At 38.0% G+C, this 16,499-nt stretch overlaps 1 protein-coding gene across 1 annotated transcript in view; it reads left to right on the top strand.

The window, feature by feature from the left end:
* SLC25A12 (solute carrier family 25 member 12) overlaps positions 1–14,377 on the top strand; it is a 44,677-nt gene extending 30,300 nt beyond the window's left edge. The window contains exons 11-17 of the mRNA XM_041403337.1: positions 292–344; positions 541–621; positions 8,916–9,056; positions 10,396–10,534; positions 12,810–12,968; positions 13,154–13,244; positions 13,768–14,377. Coding sequence (XP_041259271.1) covers positions 292–344; positions 541–621; positions 8,916–9,056; positions 10,396–10,534; positions 12,810–12,968; positions 13,154–13,244; positions 13,768–13,957 — 854 coding nt within the window. The 3' untranslated portion in view covers positions 13,958–14,377. The remainder of the gene's footprint in view (positions 1–291; positions 345–540; positions 622–8,915; positions 9,057–10,395; positions 10,535–12,809; positions 12,969–13,153; positions 13,245–13,767) is intronic.
* Positions 14,378–16,499: the final 2,122 nt, after the last annotated feature.

Below are 16,499 nucleotides of genomic sequence, written 5' to 3'. Positions count from 1 at the left end.
TTTATGTTTGATCCTTAAACCTTTTTTCCATCTGTACAGCAGCAGCATCAGGCTTGACTTAGTCGAGGAAGGCAGATCTGGTCACACATTTCATTATAATTTTCAACAGAAATTGTAATATAAAATTATACTGGTATCAATATGCAGTGCTCTAGCAGCATCCCATACTTAAATGCTGCCCATCTTAAAGGATATTCCCTGTGCAGAAAGGCATTTCTGTACAGCACTGATAAAATACTATTTTCTCTATTAGGAAGATAATGTTGCCTTATGATGTCTTTGTTTCTATAGGCTTGTTACCACAGCTGATAGGTGTTGCTCCAGAAAAGGCTATTAATCTCACTGTACGTATCTTTTTTTTTTTTCTTTCTTTCCTCCCTGGCATCCTTTTGTTTGTTAACATGCACAGGATTTATTTCCTAAAATGTGTGAGAGATGACCACTTAGAAGCATTCTAACATATATGGCTACAAATTTACTTGATATATATTAATAAGGAAGAAAAATAAAATAGTGTGTAATATATTGTATCTTTATTAGGTTAATGACTTTGTCAGAGACAAATTTACCAAGAAAGATGGTTCCATTCCATTGCCTGCAGAAATCCTTGCTGGAGGCTGTGTAAGTATCTGTCCTGTGTTCCTAGGAGAAATTGATTCTCAGTTATGCCCAGAATAGTTGGAATGACAGTTAATGGGTGTGCTTTGTTGATTTGAGCAGGAGTGCTCTTTTTTCTCCCCGTCACAGAACTAAAACAAGTACTTCTTCTGTTTGGAAAGCTTAGCATGCTTCTGCATTAAGTTATCTTGGAACTATGTGCTTGAGCAACTTGTTTTGGCCCAGTTTATAACTTTCAGTTTCAGCAGTGGTTTCATTCACAAGGGCCGAAGAAGAGGGTGCTCTATTCTCCCTTTCCTTATGTTCTACTGCTGCCAATCATCATTAGTTTGGGAAGATACAGGTAGTCCTTGAGAATGGATTGTAGGCGTGATTAAGTTTCCTTCAGGGGAGGGATGGAGATGTCTAGAATGGTTTAAGGAAATCTAATTCTTGCTGAAGATTTTAAGAAGGAAAAGAAATGCAGTCTTCAACTTGCTGTATGTGAAATTTTTACTGTTGTGAAAAGATGGGAAAAATGAACAATGCATCCTTACATTTCATGTAACATGTATAAGTGAATTGTCTATTTAAATGACTTTGTATAAAATGCAGCTATGTTACTCCAGATGCTAATTACATCCCTCATCCAAATACAGTTAAAAAACAAACCACGTTTTGTTGAAATTGAGGGCTGTAATTCAGTGGATGTTTTAGCAATCTGTAAGTGGTTTGAATTGATATTGATGCTGGATTTCTTTTGGTTTTGCACGTTGGCTAATTTCATTTGTGGGATTCCCTGACAGTTGTTAACCCTATAATATGTTTAAGGCTTGAGTTGGGTTTCTTTTGTAGCAGAGAACACTAATGACTTCCAGTTGAGTAGGCTGACAGGCTGGTATAAATCCTCCTTGGCTTACAACAAAACCTGGGGCAGAAAGGTTGTTGACCTCTGCAAACTTTTAATTCAAAGAAACAGCCCTGAAGGGAGACTGCTTATAGTTCTGCCTGATTGAATTTGGCAGCCTGGTACATGTTTGAGTCTTCACCTGTCAGTGTACAAAGTTTATTTTCTGAGAAATGTGAGAAAGCAGCTCTAATGCGTAGCTAGCGGAAGAGTAACCTTTTTCTGGGAAGCTCAGTAACACAGAAAGCAAATACAGGTCATCTGTAGTGGCAGAGAATAGAATTCATTTGTGTTTGTGTTGTGCTTGCATTCGTAATTAAAGTCAAACATCTGATAATGAATTTTACTATTTTACATTATTTTGTAATGAAGTATATAATACTAAATTCAATCTAGATTAGAGCCTTTTTCACTTGCTAGGTACTTGTCTTTCAAAATAACTTCACTGTCTTACTGTAGTGAACATGCAAAAATTGGGGAGAAATTGAGTTTCAGATAAGCTTTCAGAGATTTGGGTGGTTTTTTTTGAAGATGAGCAGAGCTGTAGTCTCTCCAAACAACACCTTGTAGATGACTGTCTGAGTTGGTATTTTCATCCCCTTGTTCAAGATAATATTAATATCACTCAATCTGGGAGAATTTCAAACAAAATTATAGAAATGTTAGTCACAGTTTAGCAACCTGAGGGGTGTTTCTTTATAGCTTCCACTGGATCATCTGATATCTTACGAGCTGAAGAATTTTTTTTGTCTCTGCTGCTGCTTAGTTCAATTTTAGCAATTCCACTTCTTCCTAAATAGCAGAATCTTTGTTAGCAAGCCTATAAGGTTAAGAATCTGAAAGTACTGGTTGGCTAAAGCAGGGCAATTAGACATTAGTCTCTCTTTTTTTCGTCCTCAGACCTTTTCATTCTCATTTTGACAGCTCTTTTCTGTGTTGACTTGCTTGGAAATAATGTTGGTCATCACACTTCTGTTGTTACTGTTTTCTGTTTTTCTACAAAATATTATGGGATGCAGCCAACAATTCCATCAAAGGAAAGGCCACAAGGAAGCTTAGTCCACTTCCTTGTAGGGGCACAGAAGGCTTTGTGTTTGGGTGATGCTGCCTTTCATTTTTCCTTTATTCTCTTCCTTCTCTCTCTGTTAGTACAGAATGATGGGTTAATGTGGGAATGTTTGGATTTTATATATGCCAAAATTATTTTCAGCATTTAGATTTGGGTAACTTGTGTTTTTGTGGCTTTTTGTTACTGTTTGTTACTTGAAACAGTTAAGTATTTTGCTAAAAATATAGGCTAAAATAAAACCATACTTTTTTACCTTGTCATAACATCAGAAGAAATAGCATTATGCCCACATGTACTTCTCAGAGATGGACTTGCTACTGTCTCTGACCCTCACTTACCTGTGTTTAGTGTTGAACTACCTCCTCATTAACAGGAATAATGCAGTTTTGGATCATGTCTGGTATGGAACTGCTGGTGGATGAGCAAAATGAGCAAGGCATATTTTCAGCCATTTTACAGAACTTACAGCAGAGACCTTTCATACTTTTGAAAGCCTTCCCTCTTGCAAGATACACAAAAGCACATTGTGCATGCCACAGTCCTCAAACAGCAATCAAAAGAGTTCTTGTGAGGAAGTGGAGGCAGCTTGGGAAAGGTTCCAGCAGACATGTCAAATTCTCCTCTCTGGATGGCAGTGCTGTAAAAAAGCTTATGTATGGTGTTACAGTCTTCCAAGGCCCACACATAAGGACAGGTGAAACCTTTGACATTAAGGCAGTGGTGGTTCAGGAGACCCTGTGTAGGCTGGTCAGAATCCTCAGCTCTGGAGTATCTGGAGGCAGTGCTGTACTGTCCAGCGAAGGGGCCACTCACAGACATGTCCCTCCTCCAGAAATGCTGACACTGAGAGACTGAGTCACTTTGGCCAAAATCTTACTTCTCAGGCTCCAATCATTCTCATCTTCTGTCAGCTTAAGGAGTAAAGTGGCATTCCCAGTAAGAAGAAGCACTGTCATTCTCACAGCAGTTACCCAGGCAGGGCCTGTTGGTGTGGTCAGCTGCCTATCTGTTGTCTTTCCTTCCTTACTGCAGGGCAGGGACCTCCCACAGGCAGCCCGTGCCCTCTGCTCCTCTAAACCTTCCTGCTGGCTGCTGGGCAATGTAAATGTCACTGGGAAGTGCAGGGTCTGCTCTGTCAGAGCCCAAATATTCCCAGCTGCTCTCAAGCTGGAGCTGTATTTGAAAACTGCAGAGCAGCTACGTCGGGCAGCTCAGTTACAGCAGTCAGGTCATACCTGTCAATGAAAGGGCTCTTGTCCCTGATGGATGAAACTGATACCCCATCTTCCTACCTGCCTGAAGTATGCTGGTTTGTTAATCATTAACAGCACTATCCATATTTAAACCTGTTCACAGCAAACAGTTTCTTTCCCTACTGTTACTGTAATTAATTGAATTACATTCCATTGTAAATCAGTGATTAACCTGCATTCCTGAAGTTTTCAGCTCCCATTAGCTGTGAGTTGCAGGGGGACAGAGTGAGGCTTTGGCAATGCTTTCCTCTATCCCAACAGAGGCCTGGGAAGCAGAGAGTGCATGTCTGATATGGACAGTGCTTCCCAGAGGTGCTCATACACATGGCACATGTGAGTACATCCTCAGGGCAAGGTGCTCTAGGGAGCTGCTCTTCCTCACTTGGGAAGCAGTGCTGAAGTAGACACCTAATGCTGTGTAAATGATCCGTGGTTACTGTTACAGTAGTACTGTGATTTTAGGCTGTAATCCCTGTGAGTTACACAGGAATAAATAGATTCTTCCCGTCCTGTGTGTGGTGCTTAACATTTTGAGTGGATAAATTGAGTTTCACCAGAAAGATGTTCTTGCTTTATGCAGTAGGAGGAAAGATGTTGTGGGGTGCCAGGCAGAAATGATCTTGAGAACCTTTGGAGATGTAGGCAATGCATCTGTTGATAATTAGAGGTTGGGATGTGTGTATGTGTGCTTGTGTTTGCACATACATACACAGAGAGATTCAAATTTACCACTGATTTTGAAGTTTTGATAAACATTAAATCTAAGATTCAGTCTAAATATTTTTGGTATGCTTGTAAGAAATAATTTTCATACATATTTATGCATATCTATATATACATACACACAAAAATGCATATAGGTGTACGAGGCAAATAGGAATGTGTCAGATATTTAGTTTGGAGAAAATAATTGAAATCTTAATGGTTTTGTATAACAAGAAAAAAAATACAGAATTACAGAATGCTTTTCCTTCAAAACCCTGAAGATATGTTACTTCTTTTATTATACTTTAACAAAATAAAGTTAGAAGCAGAATTAAACTTTACTACTTTATCTTGATTTCTACTGTGGACATTTAAAATCAGGGAGAAAATGATTGTTTAATAAAAGAGACAGTAAGCTCACTCTAGGTTCATGAACCATGTCAGCTTTGCCTAGAGAAAGAAATGCAAGTTCTTTTGATGTTTTTAAACAAGACTGTTTTAAGTAACATCTTATTTTAGCTGCTTCTGTGGAACATAGTTGTGGTCCAGGATGTGGTGGTTTCTGAAAGGAAGGAAGGAAGGGCTTGAAGTAGGCCTCTCCCCTTTGGAGCATTTGCCTCTCGGGTGGAATTGGAAAGGGCAAGAGGTCTCATGTTGCAGGGTCATTTGTGTATTTCCTTCAGCCTTTGGCATGTCATGGGGCGTTTGCTGTGGGATCTCAAACTACATCTTTTCTCTCATAACCTTTGCTGTCAGATTTAGTTCCTTTATTTGCTCCTTGTAGAGTTATTTTACATGACATTAAGGTTAAGTAGAAGCTTTTATTACTGGTATTTTTGATGTGTATGAATAACCTCCATTCAGAAACAAATTTGTCAACCTTTTTTAAAGTGTCTGTTGCAATTTATGTGTGAAGCGAGGATTTATGAGAGAGCAATCTAGATTTACTGCACCATCTCCAAAAGCAATTCAGGGAGTGCAATGTATACCTCTGTGTGCATATAAGCTTGCACATGTATTTAACATACAGAGCTGACAGCTGAAGTAAGAGACTTTGAAAAAGAATGATGCTGATTGCTAATGATTTGCACAGGAGCGTGGAGATTTGTACTGCAAACCTATACATGCTTCCAGTTCGTTTTTATTTGGAGATCCTTTGTGTCATTCTCCTCTGCATCCTTTTCTGCAGAGTGCTCTTCTCCTCCCCAAGGCAGCACTCTCCTCTGCCTCACACGTTCTTTGTCACATAGATAGCCACCTTTTACTTAAATATAAAACACAGACAAACTAAACAACCACCCTTGTGTTCATTCTTTAAAAAACACACCGTGAAAATGGGAGTTTTCTTGTGTTACACGTTCTGTGTTAAAGTCAAAGCTTGTCCTGTCTGTGCTTGTGGTCCGCTGGGGGACCTAACTCATATGTGCAACTCCACTGAATGCTGTGCTCATCTTCCTGAGAATCAAATCACTGCTGGGCAGAAAAGTTTGCCAAGCTCCAAGTAAAACAGCCTAAGTCAAGGCTTGGATAGAAGGACATACTCTAATAGGGACTGTGTAACTGGGTATCTACAGCTCTTTTTGAGAAAGCTGCCTGTCGGGAAGTCTGTCAGCACTGTAAATACTCAAAGTGTTGATGTAATTAAAGAGCTTTTCAATGGGTTTTCTACTGATATTTTAAGTGTAGGGTTTTCCTTGTATTTTATTTTGCTGAATAACCTGACCACCAATCATCTTCTAATACCGATGGAGTACATGATTCCATTTTTACTACACAGAATTTGTAACATTGTATTTCTACTTAGTGTTGCTAGTAAAATATTAAAATGTGTTGTGTTCTTTTGCTTTCTGTATCAGAAGAGGGCTATGGCTGATTTTAACAGAAAGGTAGGCAGCTGTGCACCTAGGAGAGGAAAATGTTAATTTCAGGAAGAGTGAATTCAAGTTAGAAAATCGAAATGTTTACAAATTGACCTATTTATGTTTTTGTGTTGGGCAAATAGGAAGAGTTATTTTGGCTGCTCAGCAGGGTGTGCTAATTTTTAACATTAAAAATAAAAAATGGAATTGCACATATACATGTAAACAAATAATACATATTTAATAGGCATGTAGCTGGTATTTGTCTAGAAGGAATGAATTTCTAGCTTAGTGTTGGAGTATAAAGTTACTTTTTTTGTGTGATCCATTGTATTATGTAGCCAGAACATACTGCTTAACATTTTATCTACCAAAATTATTTTTTAAAAGATACAGGGAAATGGTAAACATTTGAAATTGGTTTTATGCTTAATGCAATACAAACAAAAAAAAGGTTAACAGAATTTGCCAGATGCAAATTTTATAAATTTTATTTGGGTTGGAACTTGCTTAACAAGACAACCATTTCATCTTGCATGCATAGGTGTGTATGAACTGGAAAAGGTGAGATGAGAAGTAAAGAGTCTAAAGAATGCCTTTGGACATATGAATGGTGTCAGATAACTGAGTAAACACAAGGCAGTAAGTCCAAGGAACATAGAAGATGGGAATCACTTTGGCTTGTCTGGGAGTTCTTGTGATCTTCCTGATGATTGCAACAAATGACCACAAAAACATAGGCTTTGATTTGCTTTCAGAGAGGTGAAGAAGTGAGGGAATAAAATCAAGATTAACTGTATAGACTCATTATTTAAGTGGGAAGTGTTAAAGACAGTAATTACTACAATGGAAATAATTAATCAAAAGCAGCAGTTGATCTCCCACTGTTTCGGTCAAGGTGCTTCAGCAAAGCTGTTGCAGTGATGATTTTCATTGTCAATGTTGAGTGAAGTAATAAACAGGGCTTGCAGTGAAAGGCTGTCAGTCCTCAGCAGAGGCTCAGTGAAGTATGGGTGCTGAAGGTGTTGATGCTGCCTGCCCCCAGCCCACAGATACTGCTGGAGTGCTGGGTCATTCTCAGTAAGAGCTGATGGGGGTTGCAATGCTCTTTTGTCTCTAGGCTAGAATAATTGAGATTGCCAGCTTCTAAACTGTGCATCAGGGCTAATCTCAGATTTATTCTGCCTGCTGCTGCAGAGAGGAAGATTGTGCTATATGCAGAAATGCTTAGTGTCCGTCGTTTGTCAGTCAGTTAGCAGAGAACACGATGCAGGTTCTTCAGGAGATGCTGTAGCAGACTGTTGACTTTACTTCACCACACCCCTGTATGCAGAGTGCCCTCCCAACCCCCCAGCATCACAAGGAGTTTATTGCTTGGGCAATTTAGAAGTGGTAGAAAGTTTTAACTGCAGATGTTCTGCATCTGTTTACTTCACTAAAATTTGGTGGGTTGGAGGAATCAGTCAGAATTAAGAGGAGCTTTTATATTGTGCAAAAATGCTTTTTAGAGTTGGCTGCATTCAAGCGTTATATGCCACAGTTTTTAAGGAACTGGGTTTAATTTTTTAATTAAAAAGGTGGCTTAGAAGAGGGGAGCATAACAAGCTTAGTAAAACGTAGCTGGATTGTATGAACCACAAATTTCTTCAGAAGTGAATGGTAGTACCTACAGCAAACCAGGGAAAAATGTAAACATGTAATTCTAAACAGGTTTAAAAACTCTGAAACAGAACTGCCAGATTGTATCTCTCTCAAACCTGGGACACAGTTCTTTGAAAGTCTTTGGCTAAAGTGCAGTCAGAAGCAGCTTCACAACACTCCTGCTAGGAAGTTTGCAAGACAGTTCTTCAACACTGCCAACAGAGTATTTCTTGCAAGTAAAATCTGTCATGCCTAGCTCAAAGATATGACTCATGTTTCTATCTAGTATCATATTTTGAAATACTAGTCTTCCTATTTAAAATTTATATTTTGTTTCCACTTAGGACTATTACAGGCTGCTAAACAAACCTCCAAACACCTTTTCTAATAATTTAAAATTACACCGTTAAATGCAAATTTACCTTTTAAACAGCATCACTTCTAAATGCAAATAGCGTGTCTACACATTGGTGATGGATTATTATTGAATAAACATAAGGTCTTCTTTAAATGTATTTGATGCTCTACTAGCACAAATGTAATGATTAGTTTAGTATTTCCTGTAATATCTGATAGACTTCTAGACACAGCAATGACTTCTAGAAAGTGATGTCGAGGAGAAAAGCAGAGACAAACTGAATTAATTCACCTCAGGGGGCTATAAAATATATATATGTAAAAATCTATTTTTACCAAACTCATGATTTCTGATCCAGGTCTTTTGACTTCCAGACAGGTGCTTTATTAAATCTCTCTCATATATTTTTACATGAGAATATCAGCCAATGCAGTGAGAAGTGAAGGCACTGATCACCTTGCAAAAGTCAATATGTCACCACATGCTCTAGTAACACAATTTACTTTCTTTTTCCTTGGGTTTGCAGGCAGGAGGTTCCCAGGTCATCTTCACTAATCCTCTGGAGATCGTAAAGATTCGGTTGCAGGTAGCAGGAGAAATTACTACAGGACCCAGAGTCAGTGCCCTCTCTGTTATAAAAGATTTAGGCTTTCTTGGTCTTTATAAGGTATGTACTTTGAGTGCCTTCATCGTTTTATGCTAAACTTCTATGTTGTTGAAACAAAAACTGTTAAAAACAAAGACATCTTTTGAATTTAAAACCAATCTCTTCCTGCAGGGCAGCCCCACGGTGGAAAACTGAAGAAAACTCACTTCTATATTAATGGCAGTGGGATACAAAAAAATACTCCCCCATTCTATCCTTTGGGCTTTTATGCCAAGCTGCAGGGAGTCCTGTATTGCAGACCTGCTGGCTTCTGGCACTGCTCATTTCATTTGGTGGGGTTTTGTGAAAAGTTTCTTTAGCTTTCCCTGTGCATTTTTCTTATATTTATTTTGAATCTCTGTATCTCTGTTGTTACCTCTGCAGCAGGATATTCTCTTTGTCTTAATAATTTGATGGCAGTGAAACAGTAGTGAAGTTTAGTAGGATTCAGATTTTTAAGAAGTTAAGTGGTGGGATTTGTCAATAAATTCCACTGAAAAAAGCCTGTTCTGTATAGTACTTCAGCAAAATGCCAGTCAACAGATTCCTTCCCTGCAGGTATACTTTACTGCCATCATTACAGATCAGGTGTAATGGAGCAGAAGCTATTAGTTTCCTTAAACAAGGAAGAGTGTTTCTTCCTGTATCTTCTGCCAGTGCAAGGGGTAATACGTAAATTCAGCAGTTATATTAGCTGTGCACTTACAAAACATTGCTTTATGTGATTTGCCCATAAACCTGTAATAATACTATAAAAATGTGCACATTTACTTTTAGAGCTGAAGATTTTATTTTGAATTTAGTAGATGAGATTTGTGACCATTGTATTTCCTTATTAAACTGCACCCAATCTGCAGTATTTTTTCTCTCTTTGCTAATCTTCCAGTGCAGCTTGTTTGGTCAAACAGATGATGATCAGTGTGAGGTCTTACAGTGCTCACTGGTATTTTAATAGTGCTTTTGTGTTTGTTGGAATAAAGGCTGGCAGGGACTGGTCCTGCTGTTTCCCTAGTTTCAGAAAGACATAAGGACTGATCTGTGTCACTTCTTTCATTGCCTTTGGACACATAGTGTGTAAAAAGTATTTATCATAAGTACCGATGATTGATGTCACATATAACTTACCAAAATTATATATGAACCTGGAATCTTCCTCATTCCAGACACTTAGTTTAGATACGCTTTATTCTTATTTTCAAGTTTCCTGTGTCATCTGTTTCCTGAGACATTTTATTTTCTGTGTTGTTTATGTGGTAGATCAAATGAGTTTGTACTTTCAGGGCTCGGGCTGCTTGCTGGATATCAATTTTAGCCTTATTGATAGAATTTATTTGTTTTATGTGTCTTTTCTCTGTGTCAGGGTGCCAAAGCTTGTTTCCTCAGAGACATTCCCTTTTCTGCAATCTACTTTCCGGTTTATGCTCATAGTAAACTGATGCTTGCTGATGAAAGTGGCCATGTGGGAGGGCTTAATCTCCTTGCAGCTGGAGCCATTGCAGGTAATGTTGCAGAATGTTTCCTAAAAGTAATTTTCTTTTCTTTTAGTGAGTAATATTTAATATTCATTCAGTAGCCCCATATAAAGGAAGGGTACTGTACCATTGTATCTGATTTAATCTAAATTTGATCACTGTTATCCTTAGTGGGAGGCGATGTAATTTTGATGAGAGCTAATTACATTTGCATAATGTGGATAAACAGCGTAATGCAGCTCAGCAACTTGTAGTCAAATTTGATCTGTCTGTCTCAATGGGGTTTTACTTGTTACTGAGCTCTCAGAGTTGAAGGCTGATTTGAATCTTTGATGAACATAAAATGAGAGATCGTAAGAGCTGAGAAGAAAATGACTTACTCAGGTTTGGATTGTGGAATGACTGAAAAGAAACTTTGTTCTAATGTAATTGCTGAAAATAGGGCACTAGTTTGTAAAGAAGCTGAAGTACCATACTCTGAAATTTAAAATATTTTACAGTATCTCAGACAAGTTTAGTATAAAGACAATATGCAGCTGTGATGAAAAGTTTTTACTAAAGGCACAGGGTATAAAAATAGTAGATGTAAGAACTATAGTGGTGGGTATTTAAACATGCAGATAGAGATGGTCAGATTCTGCACTGCCAAGGACAAGCAGAGCAGATGAAAACCAGGTATCTTCACGCAGCCTTGCAACTGTGAATGATTCAGTGTCAGAATCTGCAGTTCAGAAACACCACTGGGCTGAGCAAAACCCTTTGCTACTTGTTACAGTTGTAAGGAATCACTATATAGATACATACATCAGTTGTGAGCGCCTGTGTGTGAATAGCAGTTTCCCATACTGGACTTGACATAGGCTTGGCTGCACCTTCTCTATGCCTGTTGGCGTGTTCCTCGTGCCAGAGGGAGGGGAAACCACCTAGGAAACATCTAAGAGATCTGTAGCCCCGTTCATTCTTTAGTATTGCAGAGCTGCCAGAAATGGAAAATTATTTAGCTTATTATATATATATACATACATACAATACAATACTCGTATATATTATTCATTTGTATCTCCTATAAGACTTTTTAGACTGCAAACTTCAGTTTCTCTTTGTTTCATTCTCTGTGTTTCTCTGTTGCTCATACTAAGGGATGAATCCTATTAAAACTGTATGTAAATTTCATAGGCCTAGTTTTATAGCATGTATAGGAATCTGCCTCTCTGAATTGCAAATTTCACATTCTGGATTGCTCACTCAATCCCAGTTACACGTGCGCAGCAGGCAAGAATACAGTCTGAAGGGATCTGCCTGTCAGGAGAATCTGCATATGATTGCTCTCTGTGTATGCTTGCAGCCTTAACTGCAGTGCTTCTGTTTTTGTTTAAAACCTCCTGGATTGCCCAGTGACACTTCGCAGTTTATCAGTACCTATGCAATCAGTTACTTGTTAACATTTTTAATTCAGTGTTAACCAGTTGGAAGTTTAACAGAAGTCAAAATTAATTTCATGATTTCAAGTCAGAAGATGGTTCCTCTTTTTAGGGGTATTAAGTTTTTATAGTATTTAGAAGTATTCAGAAATATCTCAGATAACACAGTTATATACTGTGGAGTACATTTCTGAAAACTTTCTCCTTTCCTTTGACTAGAAAGCCGAGAGTGGTGCCTTGGAAGTGGAGATTTGTTCTTCCATCACTGTTGGCTAATATCACGCTGTTGGTACTAAGCAGACTTGTAAAACACCTTCATTGTCCTCAGTCTTTTTATGGCTTGCCTACTGAAGTAAGCAGCATCTATTCTCCTACAGAACAGTCCAAATTGCAGTTTAGACATATTTCTATGGAATAGGGGCTTTAAGCAGTAGTTTTTCTCATCAACACCTTTAACAAATGGAGGCATAGGATTCAATTTCCAAATCAATCATCTGTGTAATTTGCAAAATACGTTGTAGAGTATAAACAAATAAAAAATTAGTTGTGCAAATTTACTGTATCTATTACATATGTATAGCAAATTTTATCTATCTTGTTTCAAATTATTGCTACAGCCAGACCACTAGAAGATGCTGAGAATGGATTTTGATAGTTTATTTCCTTTACTACCAGTTTCAGCCTTTAAATTTAGAAGAAAGTCAGAATGATTATCTCAGGCACGACAGTTTATATGAGCATCAAGAGTAAGAAGCTGCATTATTTTGTAATGTCTAGCCCTTGTAAAAAATATGAAAGTTTGCACTTGTATTTTTCACTTGTAAGTGTTTCATCTTTTACAAGATCCTTTGTGCAAATTAAATGTGGTTTTCTTCTAAAAGGTGTGCCTGCTGCTTCTTTGGTAACCCCTGCTGATGTCATCAAGACAAGACTGCAAGTGGCAGCTCGCGCTGGTCAGACAACGTACAGTGGAGTTATTGACTGCTTCAGAAAGATTCTAAGGGAAGAAGGCCCTTCAGCTTTGTGGAAGGGAGCTGGAGGTGAGAAAAAAATTTTTAAGGCTGACCCCAAATCTGCAAATTAGCACTGGCTTGGTTAAGGACAAATCAGAGAAGTATTTCCAAGGTCTGATTGTGAAAAACATAATACCTTGTTAAAAATGTTTAGCTTCTCTCCTGAGGAATTGTTTTATATGTTTAACACTATGATTTGTAATATTTAACAGCTCGTGTGTTCAGATCTTCGCCCCAGTTTGGTGTTACTTTGGTCACTTATGAGCTTCTGCAGAGATGGTTATATGTTGATTTTGGAGGCCAGTAAGTCAAGCATTTGCTATTTAACTTGCACAAAACAACTGCCAAATGTAAAGAAAAAAAGCATAAACTTTTTCATGCATAGGATGACCCATTAAAACTTGTTGACTTGAGCACCTGTACTTAAAATTGCAGCATGTAAAAATCGCCTGTCCATATAAGAGGGAAATTTGCATGCCACTTCTAAACAGATGAGGAGATAAAGAGCCATTTAATATTTATTTCAGTACACTAATTTGTATTTCCATTGTAGCAAGATAGTTTTATCCATTTTCCTCATGACACTGGAAGCTGAAAGCATTTACAAAAGTATCAGTAAAAATGTGACTTTAGTTTTGGGTTAGAGTTAAAATTAAGTAGTCGTCTGACCTCATTCACCTCACCATAGGAGTCAGTTAATCAAGGTCAGCTTTAACAGTCTTCCATATTCAGACAAAAGACTTAAGTATTTAAGCCTGAATAAGTCTTAAGAAAGTTCTTATGAAATCTAAACTAACAAAATAACCTATTTTCTTTGTTCAAACAGCAAACCCGCTGGATCAGAATCTACCCCAAAAACACGAATTTCAGATCTTCCTCCTGTTAACCCTGCACATATAGGAGGATACAGACTTGCTACAGCTACGTTTGCTGGTATAGAAAATAAATTTGGTTTGTATCTTCCAAAGTTTCGAGCTCCTGCCACCACCTCAGCTCAAGCACACAGTAGCAGCTGAGTCCTGAAAAGAGGTTTCAAATGAACAAAGTGATGCAGTGGAAAGAGTTCACAAGAGTACTGCTGTATTATTTTCCAGTCAGCTGCATGTGTTCTAGCTGAACTGAGCTTGCAAATCTAATTGCTCCTTTCAAATATTCATACATACCTGCATTTATTTATTTATTTGCACACAAGGAACTGATTGAAGCTGTGGTTCTCTGCCTTGTTTTAACCAGTGGCATGAAACTGTAGCCTAGACTTTGCCTTGCACAGCTTACATTTAATGTTACTGTACATATTGTACATCTTTGTACAGAGACATCAGGGCATCTATACACGTACATTTATATAATGGGTATTGCAGTTTAAAATAGTTTGGAATGTACAGATGTTTTGAAGGTGTTTTGTTAACATCGTGACAATAAAATGTTTAAAAATGCTTGTGTCAGTTTGCTTCTTTGAATTTCTAGGAAGTTGTCTGGTATGATTGTTTTTCCCTCCACAGAGAAAATGTGAAGATCAGATGCACCCATTTAATGAATGGACAGGACAGGACAGAGCTCTGCAGGAATGCCCTTCACTGCTAGTTACAGCAAAGGAATTGAAATGCAATGTGCTGGCTTGTAAGTGTTAGAGAACACAGTAATTAGATGAGCACATGCCATATTTTATTTTGCAGCACTACTTTGTGACAAGCAATTCTCTCAATACACATGGCAATACTAAATGTGTAATAGATATTACTTCTATAGTAGCATATTCAAAACACAATGAGAGACTTGCCAGTTACTAGCACACTCAAGAATTTTTACAGGACTTACTACTCAGAGTGCCTTCTTTTTCCTGAATAGAAAACTTGTTACAAAAGAAACTGAAAGCATTCTCCTTAGTTCTAGATTGTTTTACCTTGAAATTAGGCTATTCTGTGGGGGGGTGAAAATCTACTTACTTCTGTATTATTTTTATATGCAAAACTCATTGTTTGTATGTACAGGTAAGTGGAAGCAAAAGCAAAAGTGAAAGGTTGAACTATTTCCCTGGTATAATACTGAAATGCAAAAATGTCAAAGGAAATAAGGGAGTTGAGATTTCTGCTGTCATGGAGGAAAGTTAGTCACACCGTCCTTGCAGCCAGAGAGGAGATGGGTGGTTTCCAGCCTTGCTTACTGAAGTGTTACATGTTTCTTACATGGTTAAACATCCTGGAATAGAGTATATCCAAAGCATATAAACTGATTTCAGGTTCTGTTTTTTTACTTAGGTGACAGCAGGCCCATCAGGGATTAAGTCAGTTTATGAAGAAATGGCTTACTAAGAACTGAACACTACACAGAGCAGCCTTTCTCCTGCTCTAGCCTCTAAGGAAGCTAAAAATTATTTTGGTGCTGAATAATATATAGTGAGCCAGAGGTTACAATACACTGACCTTAGAAGTTTGATCACTATTCTGCAATATGAATATAGATAAACCCAGGAGAAGGCTTCCTTCTTTATTTGTTGCAATTAAGGAATTTCTTGTTCTTTTTTCTGGATAGAGACAGGCTTCTGGGAACTCTACTGTAGCTATGAATTTTGTCTTGCATTTTTCTAAATAAGAGAAAAAACGGTGGGGACCCCCTGCATTTAATCTAAGTCACAGCTTTGTTGACTGCCTTGATCAAGGCCTTAGGAGACCTGACAATGCACAACAGCATTTCTATTTCTTGCAGCTCCAAAACTGGACAGTTTGACCCCCAGAACCCTCATTTACAGCATCTAGCATCACTTTTGGTCTTAACGTCACAGGTATGGCTTTTGCATTTCTAATCTGTACTCAGCTATTCTGTGAGGGAGGACCACAAGCAGGAATAAAGATAGAGTAGTATTAAATTTAATAATTGAAACTACACAAAACTAGTGCCATATGATCTGCATGTATGCAAAAGAAAGCCTTACCTACTGGACTTCTGAAAATAGAAGTGTGAGGGAAATGTATATTAGTCAATGAAAAGTAATCTTGAAAAATCCCACGAGAACAACCAACCAAAAACCCCAGCACCCCCTCCCTTCAAAACCATCAAACCAAGAGAACTTCTGCTCATTAAGAATTCTTCTGCCCAGAGGTACAAACCATCTCATGATGTGCCTGTTCCTTCACAGTTCACATGCTTCTCATGTGAACAGAGCTGCTGTTGTAGGGTTGTGGAGAACACACAGGATAAATGTCTGCATGCTGAGCAGCACAGCTGTGTTGAAAAGGGAGGGACACAAACTCTTGAAATGCTAACACCAATGGAAGCCTAAACACATTTCACTTCTGGACCCCCCCAAAAAAAACTTTCTGAAGAAAGAATTGCTATTACTGCTGTGTCTCCACAAGCTGCTCATAATAACAACACTAAGAGAAAGAGAAAAAAAAAACCCCAAAACTAAACAGAAATGTTAAACAACAAAGAAACAACAATACTCCTGGACATGAAAATAATTGAGTAATATAAACCTATTTCCTATTTTTAAGCATATAAAAACAGCTCTTCTGGCAAAACAGTAAGCTTGTAAGAGATTAAGAACTAATGTAGAGT

This window comes from Onychostruthus taczanowskii, unplaced genomic scaffold (assembly GCF_017590055.1).
Source record: "Onychostruthus taczanowskii isolate IOZ18803 unplaced genomic scaffold, ASM1759005v1 scaffold20, whole genome shotgun sequence".
Classification (NCBI taxonomy): Eukaryota; Metazoa; Chordata; class Aves; order Passeriformes; family Passeridae; genus Onychostruthus; species Onychostruthus taczanowskii.
Note: the sequence above shows the minus strand (reverse complement) of the source record. Positions and strands in the feature narration are given on the sequence as shown.